We start from the raw sequence: 20,250 nt of genomic DNA, 5'->3' as shown, positions 1-20,250 counted from the left end.
CTGAGAGACTTGAAAGAAAAACTGGTTGAATCACTGACTGTCAATGTGAAATTCAAACCCAGTCTTTTCAGAGTATAGGCTAAGAAGGGATAATTTGGGTAACTGACCTGAGAGGTTTATCCTAGGTAGAAGTTCTAGCTGCCATCAAAGTTAAATAAGTGGGGTTTTATTAAAAAAAAAAATAGTCCTGTGTTTAGAATAGTCATGAACAGTGAATAGCTGTTTCAGGAGTGTTTTACAGGAGAACCTGCGATATCACCATGCTGCTTCTTTCCTAATTGTGTCCCCGAATCCCTTCCCTCTTGGTATGACATTTTCATGCTTCAGGCAAGAGATATTGTGCTCCATTTGGCTGCAAAATGATGTGCTCATTTGACTTGCCAAATCTGTAATTGTATATTCATATGCATCAATATTAGTTAAGATTCTTATTAATTATCTAATGCAATATCATACTATAGAAATATAATATCAATTATTTAATCAGGTAGCTGTATATACAAATATATATTAATAATTATAGTAATATGTGTCTTGTAACACAAGCACAAAGAGGCAAGTTTTTAAGTTGATTAATGTGCTTTCTGGTTGGACTGAAGCAGCAGGAAGATCTCAGGCTCTGCAGGTTCTGCCCTTTCTAGACTGCACACGCATCCCTCCGGCTGCACTGCAGTGCTGTGCAGTGTAGAGAAGGCAAGAAAAATCTGGCAACACCTAGCAGCAATAAAGCCACTAGCTGTCGTAATGTGGCTAACCTAAAAATACACAACTTGATATTAGATCTTTTTCACCTGCTGAATAATCCTGCTGAAATGGCTTGTAAGGACACAGTTCTCAAATCTTAGAAGGTAACTCCAGAAACCGTAGCTTCTCATTTTCTGTCAGTGGTTTTGAAACTGGAGGAGTGTGGCAGATACGTAGCTATCAGCATGGAATTGGAGGGCTCAGCCCTGTCTTGGAGGATGAGGCTTTGGAAAAAGTATGTAAGAGTTGCTTGGAAATTCTCTTCCTAGGGCTTTTTACTGTGTAATTGGTTTTTTTGCCTCTGTGTTATGTGCAGAAGTGTGTTACTATCATCATTGTGTTTTCACCTGCACCTCCACAGAGAGGAGCAGATAAGCCCAGTTGTGCTATCCATCCAGCCTGCACAGCAAGCAGGGGGTGGATGTGCGATGGGAGTCCCAGTCCCCGTGTCATGGCAGTGCTGTCACCAGGGCTCGCTAGGTCACGGGTGTGGGAGACAGAGCTCAGCGTTGTGCAATGCCTGTGCAGTTTAAATCAAAGAAAACAAACCCAATGAGCTAACTCAGAAAAGGAGGGGGGGAAGACACGCACTGCCCCTGCAAACAACTGCAAATAAAGGAGAAGAGAGGGTTTGGGGTGCGTGTGGGTCCCCATCACTCTGCTCCTCATCGTCCCTCCCCGCTGCTTCATCTCCTCTGTCCCTCGGAGGCTCCTGCAGATCCTTTAGGTGCCTCTTGTGATTTATCATCGGGACAAGGTATCCGTCCCTTGGTGCATCTGGACCGTCCCTGCTGATTTTCCACTGGAACGTGGCTCGAGCCCCTTTGTTTTTCAGTCTGTGCTGTGGACGCGCTCTGCCAGCTGCCAGCTGGACGGCCAGCACCCTGGCCCGCTCCCTTACAGCCTCTCTGTCTCTTCTTTGCTTTTCCCTTCTTTTTCCCACCCCCACCCCTCCTTCTTCTCTTCCCCTCCCTTCTCCCCCTTGGTGATGGAAAAGCAGTTCAGATTTTCCAGGTTTACTGAAAGGGGAACAGGACCAGGGAGCAGCCACGCCGCCTTCAATAAGTGCTTTTCCAATTCTCCACAGTGTGGAAACTCCTCTGCAGGGTAATGGGGTTTCCGACCGGTTTCGGCTCCCCCGTGCCTGAAATGGGTGCAGCCCCACTGCCATCAATAAATGAATGTTATTTCCTCCGCCAGTGGCTCGCTCCCATCAGCTGGGCTGTGGCTGGGGTGTTCGATAGCTGCTGTCAGGCACAGGTTAAGGATGGGGAAGGGAAAAAGGTGGTTTTGAGCTACCCAAACCTGTCATCGTTGTGTTGATGTGTAAGGTTGACATAGCCAAGGACGGAGTTAGTCAGTTAGTCAGTCATTTAAGAGTGAACTAATATTTTATTGCCCTGGCTTCTCTCCAGGGAGCTAAGCATGTTTTAGATCTGTTTAGTTAGAGCAGGTTTCAAAATAACACCTTTCTTTTTTTAAAAAATACTAATAATCAGAAAATATTTTGAGCTGGGAGAAAAAAATGTTCACTTATTCCCAAAATTGTCATTAATACTTTTACCTGAAGGCTGAACAAATGAAATGGTGTACAGGCATTATTGATGCAAATACATGTGTGGTAAGGGTTTTGCAAAGGAAGGGCTTTCTCAGGGGCTGTAGTCTGTATTTGTGTTGCTCATCACACTGACACAAACAGCTGGAAGCATTTTAGAAGAAAGAGATGCAATATGCTTATATATCAATGTCAGGAGTTATGAAAGCTTTAGAATTTAAAAAGACACTTAATTTTTGAATCTTAAATAAGTAAAGTTTGTCATACAAGTCATACTAGTGTTTTTTCAGCGAGAAATATAAAAGAAGGAATGAAATAATCTTCCCCTCTCTAAATTGGCATTTAGAGGGAATTGATTGGTTTTATTTGAGAAAGAAAGCAAATACAGTCAAGTTATATTTCTACATTTATTGAATATGAATCTAATTTTGCAGTTGCTGCAGTCGATGGAAAACACCCTGTTATGCTCATGTGGGGTACCTGATATATAGCATATTTATCAGCACCCCAAGCTACAAGCATCTATGGCTGTTCATTGCAGAATTTCTGTCTGCACCACGTGCTTCCGTGATGCATTAAAAAGGAGTTTTAACCTCTTGAATAAATTCTTTGAAAATTTGCAGGCACGGTTTTGGGAGGTGAACACAATTTATAAAGCTGTGTTTACTGTTGTTTTTACATCCTTGAATTTACTGAGTGTATGCGAGTTGGTTGTATGGATGCTACAGAAGGCATCAGATTGTAACTCTTTCTGTTTTACTCCCATAGAATGTGAGAATTTCTTGGAGGATGGGCTGAGTAGCGTCTGTGCCTCGTCACAGGGTGTCCTTAAAAGAGAGTCCGGGAGCGAGTCTGACCTCTTCCCCTTGCCTGGTGATGGGATGGAAGACCTTGTCTTTGGAAAGGTAGGAAAGCCTGGTTGGGATATGGTTAAAAAAGCTCCCGAGGCCTGATTCGATAAACCTGTACTGCAAATGCAGATCATCTTGGTTTCACTGGTGAGTTAGAAACCTGGAAGCGATTATCCTGGAACGGAATAGATGGGAAGGGATCTGGTCCTCTCTTTGCATGCAGCAACATGAGGGATGTATTTACTTGCAGCAGAATTCCAAAAACCATGCAGCCCCCAATGTGAAAAAGATGAATGTAATTTCAACTGTCCAAAAGTAAATCAGGTACTAGAGGAACAGTTGAAAAGGTGGATTTTCTTGCAAGGTCGTTAGGGATTGCACAGATGGTATGAAAGCCATCTTTAACTCATGTAACAAAGAGCTCTTCTCCAGCAAACGATGACCTCTGCGCTGACACCTTCGGAATCATATACTGTAATTCTCGGAGGAACCAATGTTTTTCTGTAAATCCAGTGTGACTCCCTGGATAGGAAGGAAACACTCACTCTAGATACTTAAGGCCAATTCCAATGAATAGTTTTGTTGCCTAGGCGACATACCTCTAACGCTGTTTTGCGTGCAAGTAGAAGGAAAATGTTTTCAGGTTTGCTTAAAATCAACAACAGAAGTCATTACTAACCTTAGTCATCCCTGTGCCCTTTGTGCTGCTCATGGCTGAGAAGGAGGAGTGGGTGAGACCCGAGATAGAGAGTAGCCTCCTGAACAGAGAACGCCTCGCTTCAGCATCAGTCTTCTGCCGTCTGCATCAGAGCAGCCTGAATTTATTCCGAGGGTGATTCGGTTTTGCTTTTTAAGAATTTTCTTGCTGGTAATTGATAGTCTTATTGCCATAAGTAGAGGATGAAAAAGCACTCAGAAAGAATAGAGTAATGCAAAATCAAAGAGGATGCGAGCCTTCTTAGAGCAGCCCTCATGTTGGTCTCAGCTCCATGAAATCACCCGCTTACGTTCAGCTCCAGCTTACCTGTTCAAGCAGGCACGGTTCCTGCTCTGAAAAACTAAACCTTGGGAATAGGTTTCACACTTGCTTTCAGAAAAATATATTTAATGAAACAAAATTCTGTTTGCTTTAAATCAAATCACATGATGGTGAATATTTTCCAGCAGGACGGGAAACACCACAGCCCGGGCTAAGTGATCTCATGTGCTATAAATGAACAGTAAAGTCATCCTTAATGCATGTGGCAGGGCACAGAGCTCACCAGCCTCACCCTTTCCCATCTTAGTCTCAAAGTGATGTGGGACCCTGGTTTGTGAGAATATAAGGCTGTTTGGCAGAGCAGAGACTGTCTTCAGTTTTCTCCTGTAGAGTGGCACGAATTAGGACAGCCAACTGCCATTTAAGCCTGACTTAATGCTCGTGTGGGTATGCATGGGAGAAGAGTCCTGTGGGAATGCAGTAAATTTTATATTGTACAGAATTTTAGGTTTTTCCCTTTCTTATGCGGAAAGTTACCTTCTCCAAATATGAGAAAGAAAAATTAAAACTTAAAAAGATTAGGTAGTGCAATGTAGTAGGGATGCTGCAGGGAAAAGGAGGAGGTGGTGGGGAAAGCAGACCTTTGGTTGCCAGTGGAGAGCAGGCAGGGGGAGGAAATTATTTTCTTTGTAGAAAGGGAATTTCTTAATTTGACAGCCTTTGCATTGTTCTCATTATGCGGTGGATTGCAGACTTCATCTACAAATGGGTTCAAAAGGTTCCTGAGTTGAGTTTAGGAAGTTATTCAAAGCTAATCTCAACCTCAGTCACTTTTTTTGTCTCTGCTTTGCTGACTAACTTGATTCCTTGTCTCCTTGCTCAGAATTTATCTGAGTACCTTTTCTACAGTTGAAGTTACTTCTAGAAGGACCAGAGACACTAGTTTAGTGTTGTAAGCTCATTCCTTAATTCAGGTTTTTTTGTGTTTTTTTTGGACTACTGAGCCCAGCTGGTAGAAATGCAAGTTATAAATATTTTTAATAACCACTAAAATAAGTGCTGGATGTAATCTTTCTTCTGAAAAATATTATAAGATGCATGTGTTGGTTGTAGTTGGTTAGTTATAAGCCTACTAAACAGTACAATTTCCATATCAAATCGGGAAGAGAGAGAACATGCTTGTAACAAAAAGAGGATCACAAATCTTTCAGTGTCATGATGATGATTGTTGTTACTAGTCCTGTTCTTGTTGCCCCTTTGTGTGGAGCGAGAGCTGAACTTTTGTCTGTTAGAGTTGGGTTTTATTGTATAAATCACTCCTCTGTTAACTGCTTAATACATTAAAAGAAATTTAGGAAGAACAAGCCATTGTCTGTCCAGGGTCTTTGGGCTGCTTCCATAGACACCACTTGAAATTCATAGATTTTAAGCCCTGGTTCTGTCCCAAGACCATGAAGAATTGGGGCTTGTGGGGTCACAAAATCTGCAGGTACCTTAAACTGTCCCTGGTGTTCGGTGCATGCTCTCATGGCCGTCTTCTGTGCTTGTCTCCTTTTGGCATTTTGCTCTGAAGGACGCGTGCTGAGCTGCGTAACATGAGCTGCTGGGTTCAGAGAGCTTTAGCACTAAAACGTGACTTGTTTTTTCAGACTTTAGAGGCTGTCACTGAAATCCAGAAATCACTTCCAACGTGAGGTCTAAGGCTTCAGCAACATGTTTCTTTTTTTGTTTTGTTTTGATTTTTTTGCATCAGTGCTTCATTCCCATGTCCTCGTCATCCTGCTTTTCCTTCTCCATCTCAGACAGCCATCTGGGCAGGCTTTGCAACACCCTCCTTCTTGAATGATTAATGCTGCATAAGGTCATTTCTCACAATCATCTGGCAACATCCTGGGGCGTAGCCCATTCGCTTTGCTCATCTTTACTTTTAATCTGCCACCGAAATTCAGTGTTACTGGGAAGTTTTTTAATGTGCCTCTTGGGAAATGATTTGGACGGAAGGCCCTTGGGAAGTCAGGACCCCACAGATCATTGTCAAAGGAAGGAGTTGCAACTCAAACCCTTGAATTCTATTTAATTTCTGCCTCTGTTTTGGTTTGCTCAAGGAAATACACAAATACATAAATATTTTGCATTTCTTTTTTCAGAATTATTGTTTCTCTTAAAAAAAAAAAAAAAACAAACAAACAAAAAACCCCACCACAACACAAAAAACCCCAACAACCATGCAAATAAACCCAAACTGGATGGAATAAAAATTTGAAGAGAGAGGGTTTCACCAGGGGAAAACACCTCCACTCCAAATCATAAAAGTTATGATAAATAGGAGGCCACTATTGAGGTTAATTTTAGGGAGCCTGGAGCCATAGGCAAATCCAAATAAAAAATGTCTCTGCTAGATTATATGAAGCCAACCAAAGATGTTGACTCCTTTAGTGTAATGGTATGCCAAATAAACTTCAGGATGCCAGTGTTTAAGTTTTTCATCTTTTTTTTTTAAAATACTCTAACACTTTAATGTCTTTGTCACATGGAAGATCAGGGCACAAAGTAAGTTTGTGTCTAAGCATTTTGCATGTTTTCATCACAAAACTGATTGAAAGAACATTTTAATTCCACTTATCAAGACCTCCTACAGATGGAGGGATTTAGTTGAAGAAGTTATCTTACACCCCCACCATCCTAGTGATTTCTCTTATCCCTATTCATGAAGAAGTACATACCTTCTTTCTCAGAAAACTCACTTTTTATGCCTTATCTCATTTTTTTCTTACTAGCTTCTCACCAAGTGCTGTTTCTGAGAGCAAAGAAAATGCCCATTAGCACGTGTCTGTAAAGGCTTTTTTCAGCCATGAGTTTTATGGTCACAGTTCAGGGTTGAATTCATTGAGGTGCAATGCAGCAAGCCTAACTTGAAGGAAATGAGTATTTCTTTAATGTTTCATTTTTCCTGTAGGAAAAGAACACATTAGAGAACCATTTCTATTTTGCAAATAGGATATTTTCTTACACAAATAGGATTAAAGAGCAATGCATGTTTGCTGGCATTTGGCCAGATAGCTAATTTTTTGCAGAGGTGGCTACAATATAGATGTTTCTTAGATGTGTCAGCCACATTTGGCATTTTGCAGACAGAGTCCTGGTCTTCCATATTAACTGTTTTGCTTTGCTTTAAAAAAAAAAAAATCATTTAAATGAAGACAGAATATTTTTAGAGGAATAAGCATGGGCCACAAGTTCAAGGGAATTGTTTATTGTGTTCTGTAGTCAGTCTGATGCTCAAGGTAAAAGTTAAAATGGACCAAATATATTGCACATTTTTCAAATATCTCTTTGAACTGTGCTTTACAATAGAAACCCTAAATCTTCCCTGCTAGGGTAGCAGTTTTCGTTCTACGTTTTAAGCTGGAGCAGTAGTCTCATCTCAGAAATAAAAATTCCTCTTTTTACTCTAATTCCTCCCTATATAATTTGATGTTCTGTACTACTGTTGCTAGATTTGCATCCAAATTTAATGTTTCCAAACTGTCCCATCCTTCCACTGTACAGCTGGTGGGTAGTCCTCTCTCCTCCTGCTGTTCTGCCCTAATGTCTAACAGCATTTTCCTGTGTCTCAGAAAAGCGAAGCAGACTGTTCCCTTTACTGAAGGAGTATTATCCACATAATGACGACTTAATTTGTCTGAATTTAAGCAATGCAGTAAGCTCTCATCGTGACTCACACAAATATCAGACTTGTATAACGCCAAACGTCATCAAAAACTTTACAGGGCATCCGTTTCAGTTCTCTCTTGTTTTAACCTACACTTCCTATTTAAATATGTGTCAAATCCAATACTTTACATTACAGTATAAGTTTACTATTAAAGTATTTACACAAATTCACCATTAATATTTGACATTCCTTACCATGAAATTAATGCTTTTGAAGGGATATATTTTTAGTGTGGTTTTTTTAATATTTTGTGTTTAAAAGGTATATTGTACTTTGGTGTTGTGCTGTGGATGCTGTCTTCTTTCTTTTTTCTTTGATAGATGGGAGAGGGGAAATAGTGTGACAGCATTTATTTAAACCACCTTAGGAACATTATTTTGTGCCTGTTACAGTGAAAAAAGAGTAAAAAATAGCTAAACTTGAAACAAGGCTTCCCTCTGAATAGTGAAATATTTGATTGGAATACTTTTTGAACATCTCAGTTTCTTTTTATTCAGTTAACAAGAAGCTTTTAGCTTATAATGTGTGCCCATCAAAAAAAGCCCAGAAAAGCAAAAGCGTCTGGAGCATTTAACACTGCAGGGCTTGAACGAAGTCAGGGCGGAGGGATCCGAGGTGAGGGCTGCCGTGGGGCAGCACTGCTCCCGTTCACCCTGTCCCGCGTGGGTTTTGGTGCCCATCTCTCCCTTCTGAGAATGGGATATTGTAGCCCGTTGTCTTCTGCCAAATGAGAGCTGACAGCCTGCTCCTTGAGCGCTCAGCTTCTGCTGAGACCCACCGAGCCTGCTATTTGAAGACAATTAACTGCTGTGGCTTTGCTGAATAGTCTATTATATATGATCTGTCAGATTATTCTGCCTATTATTATTTTAAATGATACAGTGCAGGGCTCTGCAGGAGAATAAATTGAAACTTCCCACGTCAGTCCCTCGGGGCAAACACCATTTCAGACTGAAGGTGATGTCAGAGAGATGCTTGTGTTTTTTTTATGCTAGCCATGAGGAACACAGAATACACTCAGGCTCTTCTCGGGCTGTATGGTCAGCATGTGGCCTTTGGCCAAAGAGAACCAGTTTGGCTTCCACTTACTGCTTTTGGAGCAAACTAAACCAAAAAATTGCAGTGTGACTCAAGACCTGTAATACAGGGCGGCTGATCCTGTGGAACGATATTTTTCAATTACAGTTGGATTTGAAAAATGCTGCAAACCCTGACATTAACTTTCTGCTTAATGGAAAGTAGTGGGGGATGGGGATTTAAGCTCTTATTTTTCTCTGTCTGTTTTCTACTACTGTATAATTGTCCCTTTTGTGCTGCATGATGCAGTGGAACAGTATGTTGCCCTTGAGCTCTCGTGGCTGAGAGCTACAAACCCATCCAAGGTTCCACAGGAGAGGCTGGAGTTTGTCGTCAGGAGTCAGGATGACCCCATTCCCCATTAATTGCTCTCAGTCATTAACACCTGGTAAACCTTTGGCGGTTTTATGGCACCTTGACCGATAACAGGTTCAGCCAGAAATGGTGAGAGGAGCAGGATTTGCTGTGCAGGATGAAATGTGGAATTGGAGAGAGGAAGGCAGGCAGAGGACCCGAGCTGGGAGCCCAGGGTTATGGCAGCTGTGGGCTTGTGGGGTGGAAGAGATTGCTCTGTAGAGCATTTCAACTTCTTTTGAAACCAGAGCAAAAAGTCTCACTTTTGTGATGGTTGATTTGCCTCGTGCTATCAACTAGGAAATCTCTCAGCTCGTGCAAAATATAAAATATTTGTGTTTATTTAAAATGTTAAATGTATTCACTTCATTAGAATTGTTCAAGGTCAGGTTGGATGGGGCTTTGAGCAACCTGATCTAGTGAACGATATCCCTGCCCATGGCAGGGGGCTTGGACTGGATGATCTTCAAAAGTCCCTTCCAACCCAAACCAGTCAATGATTCTACTTTAATATATTTTTAATTTTTCTTATCCACAGCAGCCTGAAGAGGAGCAGTCTGCATGCGATGTCACCAGCTCCAGTTCCTCTGCAGATGACACCATGTCCCTGGAGAGGAACTCATCCCTGGGCAGCGACACGTCCCTTCCCTTTCCGCCGATGGTGAACTTCGTCCAGCCCAAGGACAGGCACAGCTTGGATGGCAGCTGCACCAACATGGTGGCCACAGAGGGAGGAGAGAAGGAAGAGGAGCTGGACAGTATCGCGGATGTGCCCACTCATTCCTCAGTCTTACGAAACTCCATGCGGCCGCTGTCACCTTTCCGTCGACACAGTTGGGGGCCGGGGAAGAACGCCACCAACGAAGCAGAAATAAATCAGAGGAGGTGAGTGAAGAGCTGCTTTGATTTACTTTGCACCCACTCATGCATATTTATTTAAGCTTTGGGCTCGCATGATAAAACAGAGAACTGAGGATGTCACTTCTGATTATTTCTTTTTCACTCAACGGGGTCAAGACAATCTCCTAACGCACGTATGTTTGTTTGTTTGTTTTTTTTAATTAACCTCTAGGATTAAAGTACTTAATACCTACAGTACACTTGAACTTCCCAGAGCAAATGGAAGTACCTTGGGACAGGTCTTTCATTTGAACTGTCACCACACCTTTCTATATGAAGGGCTTTGTTAAAGGAATTACTGGAGTGTCAAATCTCTCACAAAATAAACATGACCATTATTGTATTGTATTAAGAGATAGCACGGGCATCAGAGTTTTAAAAAAAGGTGTGGAGGCTCCTCATCTGGCATAGTGGTGAGATGGGTAGTCCCTCTTCCATGGAATTGGTTCCACCTCAGTCTCTCTTGGACACTAAGTCCCGTCTGACTCACCACCAATGTCCCCAGTGGTGCCCCAAAAGATTCAAAAGGGAAGTTTTCCCTTTTGTTCTTTCAGAAGATACAAGAGGGAGAGGTGTAACAGCCATGTGAGTGTGTAAATGCTAGTGCCAAGTGACTGTGGGAAGAAAAGGTGCTCAGCCCCCCATCTGAGGATGAAGTAAAGGAAGATGGGCACCAATAAAGGAGTTGGTGTAAGGTTCCCCGCTGTGCCCTGCACCGTTCAGCATCTGGGGTGCTGGATGCTCGGGGTCACACCCTGCATGTTCTGAAAGCAGTGGAGATTTGGCCAGTGTTTTTAATGCATTTAGTGCTCCCAAAGCAGGAGTGGCCAATTGTTTTAGCAGGGTCAGGGTGCCATATCCTCCTGTCCCTCCGGTGTAGGCTTGTGGCTTACAGAGGCTGCAAGGCCAGGCGTGCAGCACAGTGCTGCTCTCCAGGCTGCCCGCTGCCATCTTCATGGCCATGGGTCTGCGTTTAAGATAAACGGAGCTGTTGCATTTCGTGATGCCATTAAATTAAAACTGGCCACTCATAACAGGTTCCTGGTAAATTGTTACTGACCTGTTTGGATAACTCAGTGCGAGACGGCAGCCTCCCATCAGAAATGTGTGCATCCTTTACACGTTAGGAGCTGTGGGTATCGCTAAAGGAATAGCATAGACCCTTCAGATATTAAAGCCGATGTTGAAGAACATTCAGGACACTCTAAGTAACATAGAGTGAAAGATTTATGATTCTTATTGTTGTTGTTGCTGCTGCTGTTTACCACTGCCACCTTTTCTTGGCTTCATTCCTGGTCCCCAGGTAATATTTAAATAAATCAAGTAATACCTATCTTTTTAAAGCTACAAAAGAGTCAGCATAAGGTATACGTGCAGGTTTATGACAGAATGAGTCCATAAGCTCATAAACTCATTTGGAGAGATTTATTTTTAAGTGTAGGACCTGTTATGTAAGGATTTCTGAGGGTAATAAACTGCATAGCTGGCAATTACTGCTAACACTTAACAGATGGGGTTAAGTTCTCCTGCGTCAGACTGTGGAGGCTGTTTCTGATATGGGAAAATACATTCATTGTAAATGTAAGAAAATTGGAGTTAAAGGAACAGTAATTATTCTCATATGTTCTTAGATACAGCTGCCGCTACATAAGGATAGCTGTCACGTAGGTTAATTAAAAAAGAAAAGCTGGGTGGATCTTTGCTGCTGATTTGATTCCTGTTTGTTTTTATGTTTCTGTTACAAAGGAATTTGGATTATTTCGGTTTGGGGGTTTTTTTTCCTTTGTTCTTTTCATACGTGGCTGTTGTGATGTTGAGATTCTGGTTGCTTAGTGAGCAACAACAAATACTGAGGAATTGAAGCCCAGACAAGTGACTTTCATACAAATCAGTTAAATTGGGGGTGGTTGCTTATTTGTTTATTTCACATGCAGCAGATACTTTTCCATTTAAAGGGGAAAAGCCCTTATTGTAACTTGACTTTTGCAAACCTTTGAAGTGAAGTAACACGGAGGACGAGCTTTAGCTAAGGTTTGTCCTGCTAATGGGCAGGACCTGTGCTGCTCCCACTGCCTGCCACCCCTTGTCTGTGCTCCCACCCCTCTTCTGGGCACCCATGGCACTTCTTTTCTCCATCAGTGAGCAGGTTGCACTCACTAAATGAGCAGAAAATGAACTAAATAAAGTGTAATTGCCACCAAAACAACCCAAGGGTTAGAACTGGGCTGCACAGCTGAGCTGTCAGAGGTGCCTCCTGTCCCAGCAAAGGGCTCGCAGCCTGGTCCAGCCCCATCCACACCGAAAATAGTCTTTCCCCTGATGGCAAAGGTAGCTAAGTCAAGCTTAAATAGAGCTGCTGATACAGGACCCAAAGAGCCTATGGAAAAAAAATCAGTCTTTTGTAGGATTTGGTCTTTTCCAGTGTTACATGTTTTCTGTTTGTAAGAAGGATGAGCATAAAAGATTGTTCACAGAAAAGATTAAAAAAAAAAAAAAAAAATTGTTGTAAATAAAATGTGAAAACATGCTCAGTTCCCCCTCCGTTTCCCCTCTCTCTTCAAATGCGCTTCACGGATAATCCTCATGTCTACATTTTGCTATTAAAAATACAAAGAAAACTAACACGGCTGCCACAAAAGGATGTTCATCCTTCAGTTAATTCCTGACATTCATAGCGGATTTGAAATGCCTGTCTTTCAACAACGATGCAGTGTTTTTACCGTTTGGTTTCAAGGAAAGAAATGCCGGCATTTTTCACTGATGGATTAAGCTCTGCACAACTGGAGCTGGTGTTAATCACAGTTGCTAACAGCTTCTGTCAAATAGTTTGTCCTTATCTAAACTTTAAACTGACCTGGCTTTCGCAGCAGCTAAGTTGCAACGTGGTCAATACCTGTGAAACCTTCTTTCTGTATAAAAAAAAAAAAAAACAACAATCAAAAACCAGATTTATTTGTAAAAGAGAGAGGAGGAAAAGAGAGACTCATTACTGCCTTTAGTTTTTAATTTTGTGTTTTCTCTGTACGTCCATTCCCTCTGTTGTTCATTTGTTGAGGATATTATTCCTTCAGCTGCCATTTGTTCATTTTTTTTCCATTCAAGCTGCTGACCACTCTCCATGATTCATTTTCAGTTCAATGCGAGTTCTGGGGGATGGTATAAAGAAGCCTCCCATTCATAGGAGAAGGTACAAAGCCAACTAACGTGACTAACTGTTTTGCATTTGAATGTCTACTAACTCCATACTGTCATGTTAGGAAACCTGTAGTACCTCTCAAAGCGTTGGCGTTAGAGCTGTGCATCCCGCTTGGCTGCTTTCCCTCCCCAGTCTGACCCAGCGCTGTTTTTCTAGCCTGCAGAGCACATGCTCAAGGCATTTTCTCCAGGACGATATGTTAATAACTTGGAGAAATCTCAGATATCATTATGTTGGCCTTTGCCATGTGTAAGATTTGGAGTTGTATTAAAATAATTGTTTACCTGCGAGCATGTGCATAATTTGGATTTAAAGCAGATCAGAGACTCCTGCCACGACTAGCAGGAGGGGCACCTGGGGAGGGGATGCATCAGAAATGATCTCAGAGTTGGAGAATACTCTGCAGATCTGCAGCTGGTTGAATTAAATGGCTTTAATTTTGCTCTTTTGCTGTTTTTTAAAACCATCATCCTAAAAAGTAGAAAATAAGTATTCTTTTCTTCCATGTGTGGTTTTTTTCTTCTGTATAGCAACCTTTCAGTTCCTCATCCATCATGCAGATAAGCATTTTCACTCACGTAACCTTTGCACTATTGACATATAAAATAGGACACTTAAGTTTTGACACAGCACATGTGGACTGTCCACACTTATACATTTTTAGGCTAAAAAAAAAAAAAAAAGAGAAGTTTAACCTCTCCCCTTCAGTGGTTCAACCTCTTCTCATCTCCCACAGCCTACCTCTCCTCCGGTGGCAGGTTAACTCAGGATTTTGTTTCCCTTGAAATGGATGGGGTTACATGTGTGTATGTGTAAACTACCATATTTCCACGTAGGGAAAAAATGTTACCATGACGTTTTTACAAAAAAGTCACCGTGCCATCAGCATAAATGAAGCCATATGAGCAGTGCTCTACAGTTCAGGAGAGGGCTCTTAAAAAGAATTTTAAAAAAAAAGGGGCACAAGAAAGAACATGCTTTTTTACTTCTACGAAGCCACTTTATTTGCATCACTCTGTGCTCTGGAGGAAGAAGTGCAGTGCTCGTCTTCTCAGCTCATGCAAATGAACATCTTTTTACCAGTTGTCTGTTAAGGCTCCTCTGTAGGAGCTGTATTAGTAGTTAGAGTCACAATATCCTGAAACACTGAGCTTACACATAGAATAAAGAAAATGTCTCAATTAGACAACCTAAAATACCTCGTCATAACTGAAATGTGCGGTAATTCTTTCATAAGCATTCTCTCTCTTTTTTTTTTTTTTTCCTTTTTTTTCTGGCTTCCCAGCCATTTTGGTATCATCCTCTCTAACCCCAGTTGCAGAGCAAAAGCCTGAAACGAATTCCAACAGCTTATGCTCTCCCACAAGGCTGATGTATTTAATAGCTCATCCCCCTTCTCCAAGTTGTCTTCTGTAAAGGGGTTTTGCATGCTCTGCAATGATCCTGTTTGGGTTTTATGGTGTTGCCAACAGATTGTGGGTGGCTCCACAGCAGGATTGTAATTCTGTTTTCCACGGCCCTTGCCAAAACGTCTTTTTCCTTTTCTGAGACCTTCCACCACTTCCAGGCTTCCTCCTACATACATACACGGCTCCTCTCCTTTCCTCCCTCCACTCTTCTGCTTCCCTTCCCTGCAGTTTTAGCATTTGGGATTGTCACTGTAACATGGCAATGGTCAGGAGTAGAAGCATCTTTTAAAGTGTGCTATCTAGTGTAAATGTTGCATCATTCCTTTAACGAGGAAAATCCTCTCTCCTTCAACTGAAAAGTGACCACACAAGGATTACTGACTTTTTCAAACAAGTGAATATAAGCATAGCTCCAAGGGTCTACCAAGCCCAGTAGTCTTAGAGCCACAAGCAGACGGCTGGGGGAAGCAAGGAGAAGGGAAGCATGTATGATACATTCCTTGGGATACTTTCTCAGCCTCCATCTAGTTTCCGCCGGGCAGGTTTTCCATACCTGCTTGGAGGCTGAACCCAAGCCTGAGAGTACAGACCGAGATGTATGATGGAGATGGGTTTACTGTGGCCAGGACTTGGTTCTTTTATGATCTCAAGCAAGTATTTAGTCCCCCTGTCCCTCACTAATACTTACATCTGCCACCATGGTTTAGTTGGAGGATGATGATGAAGTACTTGGAAATATTGGCATGTTATGGGAAGGTGTGTCTTCATGAAGAATGCTTATGGTACTGTGCTGAGAGCTACTGGTGAAGCACAGCTGGAGCTGTGGGGTGCAAAGCACAGGTACTTCAGGTGCATCCTCGCCCCATCGAGCTGGACTCGATGATGAACTTTGTGGGTCCCTTCCAACTCAGGACATTCTATGAGCCTATGATTCTAATTAACATCCTTAATAAAACAGGTAGCAATTACCTGAACTCCACCATTGAACACCATTAAACCCTTCCTGAATGTTTCCAGTGTTGTACTGTGTGTGTGAAAACTATACAAGGACTTGGCATGAGATGATGCAGTCAGTGGCTTTAAACCGTCCTCTGTGCCTCTGAGGCTTCTGGCACTCACAAATCCTGGCCCAGGGATGCTTAGACTTGTTCTGCCCTTTGCGTAGGATCCTGGCCTGGAGCAAAGCAAGCTCTGGCCGTGTCCTCTCCTTGCATGGATCACAGGCCAGGGGCTGGGAGCAAGACTTGTGCAGTGCTGCTCTGGCAGATCTGTGCAGATGCAAAATTCCCTTCAGACAACGTATGTTTCCTGGACAGTTGTTCCAGGATTTAGGGATCCTTTTCTATGTCATAGCTGACAAGAAGATTGATTTCTCTGTGTCTGCAAAACCTGCAATTGGGCCATGAGCTGACAGAGAAAAAATAACAAAAGGAGTGTTTAAAATAACAACCAAAATATTTGCATTCAGTATTTGCATTTTTTATGTCTTTCATGATGCAACTTGGGACTCTTTTGGGGTATGGGAGCTGAAAGGTTTTCTAGTCAAAATACTATTTGAAGGATTCTTGATTTAATCCCAAGTTAATAGTAAGACAAGCCTGTTTTTTTCTTCCAGCCTCTTTCACTGATTTGCTGTACAGCATTTAAGAATGTAACTCTCTCCTTATTTTTCCCAAGTGTAGCCTGAGGTTATTAATACTTGCATGGAGAGGACTTAAACGATTAAATATATGTAATGATTCTTTTTTCTGATTTGGGGATGAGAAGTACCAGAAAAATACTAATCATAACTAACACAACAGCTGTGTGCGATTACTTACGCAAAATTGACTTTGGTGTGTTTCAGCTTTGTTTTCCCCAAAAACTTCTCTCCCCACAAGGAGCAGTTTCTCCTGTACATTGTATACTCGCCGATGGGGTTGGTTTGGGGGAAGGGTGGGCTGTCCTGCTACCCTGTTCGGTGGTAACCTCGGTCACTTGGGGAACTCTGGCGTGTTCTGGCAGCCAGAAATATATAGTAGCTACTGCATTATTTCTGAGTTTGGTTTTTTTTTGTAAGATATGCAAGAGTGAGAGTCTTTTAACATTCCCGTTCCGTAACAATCCAATAATCACAGGCCTTTTCCTTTCTTTGCCTCTTTTGATGTTCCTAGTTTGAGCTGGTGTCCCTCTGGCGTACAGTTCATTGCCATGGGTCCTGACTTTACTTGTAGAAGGTATGGTATAAATAAATGTGCAGCAGCAGCAAAGGAGCACTGCAAACACCCTGTCATCAGCTTTTCACACATTGCTTTTTCTGCTGCTGCTGCTCTGGCTGAAGTGTGTTTTGTTTGCTTCGTCTGCTTCTTCAGCAGTTAGCCTTGGGAACGGGCCTTCTGAACTGGGGTGCAGGTATAGGTGGTGGCTGCTTTTCATTGGCCTTGAGTGTTAAAGAGGCTGCACTGTTGGTCTCAGCTGCTCTATTCTGTGATGATTTTAAGGCATGTTTTTCCACAGCAATGATCATAATGATAATTGTGACAGCCAAAGAATCAAAACAAGAGTTAATATGATTCAGCACCGCTTTGTTCTGAATGAATCTCGTAAAGGATTTAAGTTCATACAGAGTTGCTCTTTGTAATTTGAAAGATCTAGTTTCTTCTTCAAAGAGGCTAATCCTGCAAAACTTTCTGTGAAAAACCAATCTGATAGTCACAGATGAAGATTTCCCAGGCATTTAAAGCTTGCATCTTCTGTAGAAAGTCCCAGAGTTGGGATTGATACTCACAGGTCACATCTTTACCTGATGTTGCCTGGAAGCTAGTCTCCCAGATTTTGTAGCTTCTGAGTTCTTCTGGCAGTTCTTGTTGGTTGTGGGTAGAGCTGTTGAACTCTTTTTCTGAAGACTAGATACTGAGAAGGAAGTCAGTATGTCCTTCTCATTACAGATTTAATTACATCTGATCTATATACCCCAACCAACAATTACAGACCAATATTGCCAACTGATGACTGTTTTCTGTGCTATCTAATATTTGCAGTTTTGAGCTGTTTGTGTCATGACAAAGCATGTGATTTTTTTCTGCACTATATAGCACCATTGTTATCACCTTGGGATGAAAGAAAAAAAATGTTTTCTCTGCGCTAAATAATTGGTAGAAATGGGACTGATTTCTCTTTGCAGGTTTTTTAGAGTAAACTTTATAATGCCTGCTATTGATACACATTGTTGAGTCAAAATCTTCCTAAAGCAGATTAAATTGTAAATGCCTCAATCAGTCTTCTTTCTCATTAACTAACATGAAAAAAAGTCTTAAAAAATTCAGTAAATCTTATTTAAGGTTTATGGCGGTTTTTGCTATGAAGATGCATATTTATCAGCTACCTAATGCTTCTAAAGCAATGCAGAACATTAATCACTGCTATGCAAGTCTATCGGAATTTAAAGGTCCTCTAGTTGTTTAAATAATCTGTACAGTCTATAGTGTGTTTCCCTTTCATTTGCTTATATGTTAGCTTGTTGGCCACTTAGATGTCACGATTAGCTTCCAGTTGGGATATATATCCAGGATAGGCCTTGCTTCAAGCTAGCAGAACTTTGTGTGCATAAAATCAAACATTAGCCACAGAGTTGTGCTAGTGTACCGGGAGGTGAATCTGTAAAGCTTGCACATTAACCCAAAATGGCATTGCAGTGGGTTTATCAATGGTTGGCCATGAGGAGCAGGAGGGCCCAGAAGCAGAACATCAGGGCCAAGATACATCAGACGGAAACAGCCACATGTGAAAGAGGGGCTGTTCTGTATAGGTGAGAAGAGAGTGTGTTAGCCTTTTTCTGTAGAGGTCACTTGTCTATCAGCAGCTGTCTCTACAGAGGTTGACCAAACCTTTTATTACTACCAATTCTGCAAGCAAAAGTTTGGTATTTTGTTCAGCTCTGAGTGATTATGTCTGGCTCCATTGGACAGACCTAGCTTCATCAGCAAATGATAAAACAGGATTGATTGGCTGATGGAGACATTTATTGGGGGAAAAAAAAAAAGAGAGAAAAGGAAAAAAACAAACCAGCTTTGGCAGAAAGGAGGACATTATCAGTGCTGAAGCTTTGTGCAGTGGCAAATGCTAAATAGATTCAGAGGATGTGTATGTGTCTGCAGAGATGAACATTACACGCAGCCCAGAGCAGATTTTGTGGCTGCTGAGAGGGGTGGTGGTCCAGGACACACAGCACTGTGCTATACGCAGTAGTTTAGTTTGGGTGGATTTCAGCCCAGGCACAACTTAATAAGAAGCTAGCAAAGAGAGTATGTGGAAATATCAAAATCTTCAGAAGTAGAGTTTCTGGATTTTCCTGTGCACAATTCAAGAAGGAGGAAAAAAAAAAAAGTGGGAAAGCCCATTGACCAAGAGTTTGAATGGTCATTCTCAGGCAACTACTGTGTCTCATTAGAGGCACAAAGATGCTGCTGTATTAGTTATGAAGAAAATAGAAATCCCTCCACTGCTATTTGCACTCGGTTGTTGAGAAGTAACATGCTGAGGAACAACATCAGTATTTCCCTGCACAGTTCAGTTAGTGGCTGCGTTGTGTATTACACTTGAAGGTGCTATGTACTGAAAGACACCAGTCCCTAAGAGTTTTTCAGGATCTAACCGCCATGGTTTCTCTTCAGTTACAGCCTAGAAGGCCTTGCTGGAGACTCTGGTGAGAACAAGCAGCCCTCTACAAACTTGGAGGCTTCTTCTCTGAGCTCCAAAGAGCTCAGACCAAGTTCGCTTGCCAGCAATCAGTGCGGGTCCCTGGTCTTGCTCACTGAAGAACTCGAGCAAGGGGAAATCAGAGACTACAATCGCCAGGTAAAGCTGTCCAACTATTCTTAGATTTCTAGAAAATCCTACATCAATGTTTTGAAGTTATTTTCCCAAGTCACAGTTTCACTGTGAAGGCTTCCACCCTGTACATGTAATATTATTAAAATCTTCCATCTTTAACACAGAGGAATTTCCCCTGTGTTAAATTTGCTACTTCGTTCTTTGGGGCAGTGTGGTTGATGGGTGAAGTCATAGGGTGGAGAACAAGAAATTTCCCAGTTTTCTTCCACTGATTGCATGCGTAATCATGGAAAAGTTATTAACTTTTTAGCATGGATATAGTGATACTATCAATTGCAGGTGTTGTAAGGCTTCCACAATTAATGCTTATGTTGCCTTTTGCAGACCTGAAATACACACAACTACCAAATAGTAATTTATCTGTTGCAGTTTTCAGGTTTATTTTCATATCGAAGGAGGAAAATAAAGATATTTTTTTTTCTTTCATAAGGGTAACCAGACTCAAAAAGCTCATTATTGTAAGCAACAGTTAAGCAAAATGTTAATTGCATATTAAGAAAATTTAGAGCGATCTCTCTGGAGCAGAAATCTACGATAGCTATTAAGGACAGACGGGCCACAATATTATGAGAGTCTCTGCTTATTTTTATTGAAGAAG

The 20,250-nt window shown here is 41.7% G+C and overlaps 1 protein-coding gene across 9 annotated transcripts in view; it reads left to right on the top strand.

Annotated features, from left to right (window-relative positions):
• AKAP13 (A-kinase anchoring protein 13) overlaps nt 1-20,250 on the top strand; it is a 225,936-nt gene that overhangs the window by 161,076 nt on the left and 44,610 nt on the right. For 6 of the 9 annotated variants that reach the window (XM_087743460.1, XM_087743459.1, XM_087743456.1 and 3 more), the window contains 5 exons: nt 3,068-3,204; nt 9,814-10,160; nt 13,309-13,362; nt 16,934-16,996; nt 19,433-19,616. In XM_087743460.1, the coding sequence (XP_087599586.1) occupies nt 3,068-3,204; nt 9,814-10,160; nt 13,309-13,362; nt 16,934-16,996; nt 19,433-19,616 (785 nt within the window). The remainder of the gene's footprint in view (nt 1-3,067; nt 3,205-9,813; nt 10,161-13,308; nt 13,363-16,933; nt 16,997-19,432; nt 19,617-20,250) is intronic. The other 3 variants (XM_087743462.1, XM_087743464.1, XM_087743461.1) reach the window with 2 other exon arrangements.

The sequence above is a fragment of the Nipponia nippon genome, unplaced genomic scaffold, assembly GCF_047370975.1.
Source record: "Nipponia nippon isolate SJK-2023a ecotype South Korea unplaced genomic scaffold, ASM4737097v1 scaffold_9, whole genome shotgun sequence".
NCBI lineage: Eukaryota > Metazoa > Chordata > Aves > Pelecaniformes > Threskiornithidae > Nipponia > Nipponia nippon.
The sequence above is the reverse complement of the archived record's forward strand: the minus strand, read 5'-3'. Positions and strand labels throughout refer to the sequence as shown.